The sequence below is a fragment of the Muscardinus avellanarius genome, assembly GCF_963383645.1.
Source record: "Muscardinus avellanarius genome assembly, chromosome: X".
Taxonomy (NCBI): domain Eukaryota; kingdom Metazoa; phylum Chordata; class Mammalia; order Rodentia; family Gliridae; genus Muscardinus; species Muscardinus avellanarius.
The window spans coordinates 40,731,070-40,740,014 of NC_137792.1; the positions used below are offsets into that span (position 1 = coordinate 40,731,070).

Here is an 8,945-nt window from a genome sequence, read left to right on the forward strand (position 1 = left end):
CTCCTCCACCCCAGATGCCCACACTTAGCTCCAGCATACAGTAGACGCTGAGGTGCCAAGCAAAATGAACAAATGCATGAGGAAGATGTCTGGGCTTGTCTTCGGGGCTCCTCCAGGAGGATGTGGACTGTGACTCCTCTTTGCCCCCACCCTAGCTCAGAGCACATCACAGCTGCTTCCTCAGTCCGCCCCCAGCCTGTCACAGCTACTTGTCAGTAATTGTGGTGTTGGAGCTGGGCTGTTGGGGAGTGGGTGGGTGCAGGTGCTTACAAGACAGGGCGCCAGCCCTGGCCACGCCCCCGCTGCCATTCCGGGGTAATCAATGTGGAATTGGCCGGCTGAGAGGCTCTGGCGGGTGGGAACCTAGGGAGCTTCAGGAGGCGGGGAGACGGCAACTAAACAACACACTGGCCAATCAAGAAATGTCTGCTAGAGAGAGTAACCAATCACAAAATCCACAGAGCTGAGCTCTGCAGAGGGACGTGCCTGGCGACCCTGGGGCACTAGGGGGGTCCCAAACCTGGGGTTTAGGGAGGTGGCAAAGGGAGGCTAGGAATGAGTACTTGCTTTATTTCCAAGCAGCAGCCATAGTGGCTTTTCTCCATTAATGAAGCACAGAGGAGTCCAAAGAGGCTGGTTTATTGAAGTCTGGGAGATCAGGGGTTCAGAGCAGAAGTGAGAGATATTAGGGTTTCTTTTCATCAGGGTCTATACAGTCGGGTGCGTGTAGACACGGCCGTTGCTCCTCCACCACCAGCCTCTGACCCTGCAGCTCCTCGCACATTGGCCGTGGATTTCCCCAGAAGGTCACGTTCTTCTCACCCTGACCTTCGACCATGGAAACCGTGGGCCTGGGGTATTGGGAGAGGGATGGAGGAGAGAAGCTCAAGGAAGGCAAGAATGTATTCCATAATTTTTTGCACTACTGGGGATTGATCCCAGGTCCCCTTGCATGCTAGGCAAGCATTCTACCACCGCGGGCCATCTCCGGCCCTCAATAAACTCTTTTTGTGTGTATATGGTACGGGGAATTGAAACCAGCAGTTTTCTACCTCTGAGCTACACCCACAGCCCTATTTTCTTTTTATCTGGAAACAGGGTCTCACTAGGTTGATGAGAGCCTATTTGCTGAGGCTGTCCTCAATGGTAATCTTCCTGTTTTCGACTTCCAAGTACTGGGATTACAGGCATGCACCACCACGCCCGGCTTCAAGAAGCTCTTAATTAGTGCTCCCTGTGTGCCCAACACTCCTCTTTAGCTGTGATGTTGGGCTATTTCTTTATCATTCCTGTGCCTCAGTCTCCCTCATCTACAAAATGGGAATAAGAGGAATAAAAGCAATATCTACCTCACCAGGCAGCGAGGATAACTGAAATAATTCAGGCCAAGTTCTAGAGTGCTGTATGGCACTGAATAAGTGCTCAATAATTTCTTGAGGTCATTAATTGTTGACAGGAGCTACCTTCTCTTACCTTTGTGTATTTTTATGTGTGTATATGTGCGTGTGTGCGTGCACACACGCGCGCTAGGGATTGAACCCAGAGGGTATTCTACCTCCAAGCTACACCTCCAGCCCTATTTTATTTATTTGGAAACAGTGTCTCAGTTATGGAGGGCCTTGCTGAGTCACTGAGGCTAGCGGTAGACCTGCAATCCTCCTGTCTTAGCCTCCCCAATGCTGGGATTACAAGCATGCATCACCACACTCAACTTAATTTTTATTTTGAAATAGGATCTCACTAATGTGCTGAAGGTCTCACTGAATTTCTGAGGATGGCCTTGAAACTGCACTCCTCCTGCCTTAGCTTCCCACGTACTGAGATTACAGGTGTGCGCTACCACTCCCAGCCTTGTCTTAACCTCTAAAACCCTTTCTATCTCTTCCTCCTTCTTGCCTGAAAAAAACCCAGATGCCTTGTCCTGACATTCAAGGCTTGTCGTTGAGCCCAAATTCATGCCCCCAGTCAATCTTTCCCTCCTCCATTTTACCCAAATCCATAAAGCTTTGTGTGGATTATTTCTATCACTAGGCAAGCCTTCCATTCATTCCCATCCTAGTTCTCTCAATTGGTTCTTCCTCCATTCAGCCTGTCACTCATTCAAGTCCATCCATCCAACATCTCTAACTCATTTTCAGCACCTTCTCTGAACCACACAGCTGGGAGACACGTTCCAGATGGCAGGCTTCCATGAGCTGGGAAAACCCCACTTAGCCAAGTAGTTTGATGTATAGGGAAGGAAGGGTCAGATATTTTAACACTCTCTAATATCTGGGCTGTTCTGGTCCTGAGTAAACGCTTAGGGTGGCCAATCATGTGTGCCCAGGACCCTCGCACAGTCTTGAGGCCAGGAATGCTATTCCCAGCCCCAACCTTCCCCGGAAAGCCTGATCACCTTCCTGGACCCAAGGTGCTATACACCTCGGTTGCCTTCTGTCAGGCTTCTGCTTGCCTGGGTCCTTTGGGGAAGCCAAGGATGTGGGTTCTGCAACTGTCGCTACAAAGGCCTTGGAGTGCTTCTGGGCACCGAGGGATGGACATGTGACCAAATGACTGAGTCACTGCAGGTTATAGAAGCTGTGACTGGTAGCTTCCACCAGACTGTGTCTTCTGCATTTCTCCCCTCTTCTGCACCTGGGACCTGGCATTCAGCGTGGCGGGAGCCCTGGTTGGGGGTAGCTGACTCCCCTGCTTTCAATGTCAGGACTCCCTCCTAGGTACACTCTGCCCCGTCACTCACGAGAAATTGGGGAGCAAGGCTGTGCACACACGTTGGCGGACACGTTTGGGGTTGGGTCCACACGGGGGCATGCACAGCCCCCATGTACTCCACTGCGACCAAGAGCCTTTCCCTGTAACAAGGGGAGATGACACAGAGTCAAACTGGATGTCCGTGGGCAGGTAAGAGACGCTGCAGAGACACAAGGTCTGCAACAGAGCGGGAGGACTGTGCCTGACCCAGCCTCCCCTCGCAGCAACATCCAGGGAGCACTCACAGATACAATTCTGGATGTTGTAGCAATGTCGGATATCTTGGTAGGAGCCGGGACATCGCTGTCCGTTAAATTTGCGGCCCCCACAGATCCTGGAGCGGGTCTGCTGGCCTGGGATTTCATTGCAGCTGATAGACTTCATGTTTATGCGCGTACAGGTGCTCCACTTCCCCCAGGCCTCCCACTCTCCGTTCACTGCAGGGATGGGGCAACTGGGGCTCAGATCAAAACAAGGCGCCAGTAAAGGGGGGGGGCTCAGGGGAAGGAATGAAGGTTGCAGGAGGGAGTGGGGGTGATCAGATGTGAGAATGGGGTGGAACAAAGGCGTGAGGGCCAGAAAAGGAGGACTCAGAGACAAGAAGGAGGCCTTGGCCACGGCGATGGGCAGGGGGGGCGCAGACGTGGAAACGGTATCTCCTGAGGTGCTGACCAGGGCAGGGTATGGCCGTGTTGCAGATGTGGATCTGGGTGGCATCACCAACACAGGAGGCGCCCCCATGCTGGGGTATGGGGTGATCACACTTCCGACGTTCCAGGGTCTGGCCCAGGCCGCAGGTCACAGGGCAGGGGGTCACAGGGCCCCATGGCCCCCAACCCCCAGCCACTGTTAAAGGGAGGAAAGGGAGTGAGGAGAAAGGCCACTTCAACCTCCCCTCAGCCCTCTCAGGGATTCCCAAAGTCTGCAATCCCATCTCTGTTGGGGGAGGATGCTGGAAAGATGTGGGAGACGATGGTAGTAGCTTCAGGTGCACGTGGAGCCACTGAATAAAAAGGGGTGGTAGAAGCACCCAGGGAAAATCAGAGTAGTTGTTTTTTTTTTTTTTCTGCAAAGGGGCTATATGCCAGTAAGTCTGGGTTTCTATGCCCTAGGCCTTTGCAGTGGGCTTCCCAAATGAAGGGCTCCACGTGGCCACATGGTATTGTAGCTTTATTCCCTGAAACAGCAGAACATCTGTGCCCTGCTGTCTGGTCAGCAGCCCCTCCCTGCATACCTGGGCAGGGCGGCAGGCCAGTGCAGGCCCGCTGCTCATATGCTGGTCCCGAGCAGGGCTGCCCAGGAGGCTTCTTGGAGGGCTCAGGTGCGGAACACGTGCGGCTTCGCGTCTCTGTAGGCTTGTGGGATGCTCTGTGGCAGGAGCCTGAGCAGGGACTCCAGGGGCCCCAGGCAGCCCAGGCCCCGTGTGCTGTGGTGGGTGTGGGGGTGGGAGGGGTTTCAAATGTGGTCATTTTGCTGAAGGCCTCTCACCCTGGCAGTCCCCCGCTGGAACCCCGCAGACCTACGCTGGATGTTCCCATCAGTGTCCCGTGGCTACCCTCACTCACTGGGGCAGACCTGCTGGGAGTTGCAGGCCTCTGTCTCCTGCGCCTCTCCTGGGCAGTGGCCCCCACACTTGGGGGCAGGGCGATTGCATTCTCGCTTGCGGGTCCGGGTGCCTTTGGAGCAGGTGACAGAGCAAGGTCCCCAGGGTGTCCAGTCAGACCAGCCGCCCATCTCTGTGGGAGAGCAGAGAGGGGGCTGGCATGGAGGTGAGGGTATCACTTGAGGATCCTTACTTTCAGCTAATCCTATCTTCACATCCTCTGTCTCCACAGCCAGCCCAGCATTGCAGCCAGCCACCATCACAGCAGCACCTCGGTATCACCTCGCAGTACAGTCTGTTCTCACCCCAAACCAAGTCAGATGCAATGTCCGCCCTGCCTGTGGTGGCGCACACTTGTAATCCCAGCATTTGGGACACTAAGACAGGAGGATCGCAGTTCGAGGACAGCCCCAGCTACTTAGTGAGGCCCTTTGCAACTTAATGAGAACCTGTTTCAAAATAAAGAACAAAAAATAGGGCTGGGGGGTGTAGCTCGGAGGTAGAATGTCCCTGAGTTCTATCCCTAGTACTGGAAATCAATCAATCAATCAGTCAATCAATTACTCATTAGGCCAGGTGTGGTGGCGCACACCTGAAATCCCAATATTTGGGGGACTGAGACAGGAGTATCACAGGTTCAAGGCCAGCCTCAACAACTTAGCAAAATCCTGCTTCAAAATGAAAAAGGCTGGGATGTAGCTCAGAGATAGAATGCCCTGGTTAAATCACCAGTACTAAAATAATTTTTTGAAGAATAATAAATAAGCTGGGCGTGGTGGCGCACGTGGTTTGCAGACAGCCTCAGCTACTTGGTGAGACCCTATTTCAAAATAAAGAATAAAAGAATAAGGCAGATGGTGTAGCTCGGAGGTCAAATCCCCCTGGGTTCCATCCCCAAACCCACAAAACAAACAAACAAAAAGAATAATAAATAAATCACTGAGTAGAGCCAATGTCCTCAAGTAGCCTCTTTCAGGTCCATGGCCTCATCCCTGCTGCTCTCCTCCATCTCCCTCCCCCCAGCTCCTCACAGCCCGCCCTCAGGGCCTCCGCACTGACTCATCCCCTGCTGCTCTGTGATGGGGCGTGCATGTGTCCTTGCGGATCCTCACCGGGGCAGCATTCCTGGTCCTCACAGGCCTGTAGCTGCCACTGGAGTGTCCCAGGAGCCACCTTCTCAGGGCACTGCCCGCCCCTGCCCATGCAGCGCCGGTGTCGTAGCTGGGAGCCCTCAGAGCATGTCACTGAGCAGGGGGCCCATGGGGACCACTGGGACCATCGTGGGGACCTGCGAAGAGGAGCAGGTGTCCTATCCTGGTGCAGGTAACAGGTGGTGCATAGGTCTCCAGAGGTAAACATAGGAGGAGGTTGAGTAAATGTGCAGCACAGATCCAAGAGCACCTATCACTCAGGGTGCTGGGGGACTGAATTGGGAAGACGCGGTCACACCGTTAAGTGGCACTTCCCTTCATGACCTGGGCTTTGAAGTTCCACTTGAAAATACCCCAAGGACCAAGACAGGTAAGTAGTGAAAATATAAAAGGAAAGCCGGGCGTGGTGGCGCACGCTTGTAATCCCAGCATTCGGGAGGCTGAGACCGGAGGATCGCGGTTCGCGGACAGCCTCAGCTACTTAGTGAGGCCCTCTGCAACTCAGTGAGACCCAAAATAAAGAATAAAAAATAGGGCAGGGGGTGTAGCTCGGAGGTCAAATGCCCCTGGGTTCCATCCCCAGACCCGCAAATAAAATAAAATTAAATAATAAAAAAATAAAATAAAATAAAAGGAAAGCCTTGGGCATGGTGACGCACACTTGTAATCCCAGTACTTAGGAGGCTGAGACAAGAGGATCGCACAGGTTTGAAGTCAGTCTCGGCTACTTAGTGAGACTGTTTTCAAATAAAGTATAAAATAGGTCTGAGAGTATAGCTCAGAGGTAGAAAAGCCCCTGGGTTCTACCCCCAGTATCACCAAAAATAAATAAAAAAATAGGGCAAGGGGTGTAGCTCAGAGGTCGAATGCCCCTGGGTTCCATCCCTAGACCCACACACACAAAAAAACAAATAAGGAGTCCAAACTGCTGCCAGACACCCAACGGGTCATTACCCTGCGCTGCAGTAGACAGACAGGAAATAATAAATAGGAGTGATCATCCCAGTGAGTTCCAGAGCACCCCTGGATATCCCCACGATCTATCCCCACCCCTGTGCAGTAGTGGGCTAAACAGATGTCAACTGCTGGGGTGACTAAGGGCCTAGAGTTGCTTTCAAAAATCCCCAAGCTCCCCAACCCTGCAGTGGAACTGGAGTATGTAGTAAGCAGCTAGAAAATCAGTCAGGAATACGGTAAGAGTGCGATACACGTAAGCTGGAAATCCTGATTAGGAGGCTAGAGCTAGCCTAGAAATCCCCAAGCTGCCACGCAGCCCGTCGAGCGCGGAGGAAGTGCTCAAGGAATGGGAGGTGTCAGCGTGATCAGAGGCCTGGAGCTGCTCTCAGAATTCCCCCAAACCCCTCCACTCCCACGATGAGTCTGTATACAGTAAGCACTTGAAAAATAAATATGCGCTGTATCGCAATTAAAAGACTGGGTTTACCTTGGTAAATCTGGCAATGTCCAGAGACATTTTTGGTTGTCTCACCTGGTGGGGGGAGTTGCTACCAGCATCTGATGGAAGGCCAGGGATGTTAGTTACAAAATAACCTGACAAGGGGTTTTCCAGCTTCAAGTACCTCTACTGTCAAGGTTGAAAACCCGAGCCACGGTTCTGACCAGGGTTGCAGGGGCCACCTTTAAAAGTCCCAGAGGAAGAAAGAGCCCAGTGCCGGGTCACAGTCCTCTCTGCCCCCCTCCAGGGTCCCCCGAACCTGCATGCCTGACAGAGCCTGCTGCCACTCTCCTGGAAAGCATAGGCAGCGTTGAGACAGCAGTCCTCTGCGCTGACGCCGCCCCCCAGGAGGCCCTGGCACCTGCCGGTGGCTTCCTCATACTGGCTGAAGCAGATCACAGGGCCTGAGCCTGTAACAGGACCAGGGCCAGTAGTGAAGGGGGCAGATGGTCAGGGGCCTGGGCACCCCTGGGTCCTCGTCCACTCACCTGTGACTGGCAGGGTGAGCAGCAGCAGCAGCAGCAGCGGCGGCTGAGGGGCTTGCACTCGTGCGGACATGTTAGCACTGCACCCCTGAACCCCAGCCACCAAGGAGGTCTGGCTTTATCTGGGCTGACCTGCTTCTGGAAAGAGGAACCCACCGCAGGAGGAACTGGGAGGGTAGCGCAGCTCTGACCTCTCCCTTATCCCCTCTGCCTCCTCCTCTTCTCCCCCCTCTCCATTTCCCGTGTTACCCTTGGTCCTGTTTTCTTTGTCACCCAATCCTCAGAACCTCCCCTTCCCGCTCTGCCCCTCTTCTCTGCCCTCTTCGATCCACCCAGCAGCCTTTCCGTGCTCAATGGATGCTCCTTTGCAGAAACGCTCACTGAAAGGCAATGGAGCCCGAGGGCTGGGAGCAAGGCGAACCTTGTGGCTGCACTTCGGGCAGGTTCTTGGGAGCCTCAATTTCCCTGTATGTCGAATGCATCATCTCAATAGCGATGACAGGCTCAGCCTCATGGGGGCGCTGACCCAGGAAAATATGAGCGTGGCCCTCCTGGTGGGGTACAAGAGGCAGGAGGCAGTTGCTTCATCCTCCAACCTCACTTAACCCCACCCTCCTCTTTCCTAAAAGTGAGGTTCCCTGTGGTCAGCATCTGTGGGGAGGTCACCACAAGGAAGTAAGAAGAGGAAGTGGCATGGTGTGAGGAGGAATTCAGAATTGGGGTTCTCCGCTGCTGTTCTCCGACCTGCTCCAGTCCCAGTGCTGGGATTGCAAGTGTATGTCACCACACCTAGCTGGGAGTTAAGATTTTTAAACGTTCTTAAGATAGTGCCTAGCATATAGTAGGTGCCCTGTGTTGATTCAGATGATTGGTTCAACATTAATTGAGTACCTATGGATGCCAAATGTGGTTGTCAGCATTAGATGGAGCAGAGAACAGGACGAAACCCCTGGCCCCTGAGGACTATACTCGAGAAGGGTGATACAGATGGTAAACGTCACCTTCACAGAAGCCTTTTCCTTTATTCTTTTTTTTTTTTGTACCAGGAATTGAAACCAGGGACATTCTACATCTGAGCCACACCCTCAGCCTTATTTTATTTTTCTTTTGAAACAGGCTCTTGCTGGGTTGATGAGTTTCTTGCTGAGGCTGTCCTCAAACCTGCAATCCTCTGTCTCAGCCTCTCAAGTACTGGGCTTACAAGCGTGGACCACCACGTCCAACTCCCCCAGGTGCAACAGAGTCACTAAAGGACTTGATAAAAAAAAAAATACAGATCGCTGCCAGGTGTGCTGGCACACGCTTGTAATCCCCACACTTGGGAGGCTGAGACAGGAGGATCACCAAAATAAAAAGTACAGATTGCTGAGCCCACCCCAGTTTCTGATTCCCTAGGTGTGGAGTGGAGCACAAAAATATGCTTTTTGTTTGTTTGTTTGTTTTTTGGTGGTGGTACTGGGGGTGGAACCCAGGGGCTTTCTACCTCCGGGTTAGACTCC

The 8,945-nt window shown here is 53.1% G+C and overlaps 1 protein-coding gene across 1 annotated transcript; it reads right to left on the minus strand.

Annotated features, from left to right (window-relative positions):
- Positions 1 to 685: 685 nt before the first annotated feature.
- Positions 686 to 7,519, minus strand: CFP (complement factor properdin; the record flags this gene model as incomplete). The annotated part of the gene is made up of 9 exons (XM_080719234.1): positions 686 to 851; positions 2,741 to 2,852; positions 2,997 to 3,188; positions 3,424 to 3,597; positions 3,986 to 4,177; positions 4,317 to 4,487; positions 5,467 to 5,642; positions 7,221 to 7,371; positions 7,450 to 7,519. 9 exons carry the CDS (start codon positions 7,517 to 7,519, stop codon positions 686 to 688), a joined length of 1,404 nt encoding a protein of 467 aa, XP_080575360.1.
- Positions 7,520 to 8,945: the final 1,426 nt, after the last annotated feature.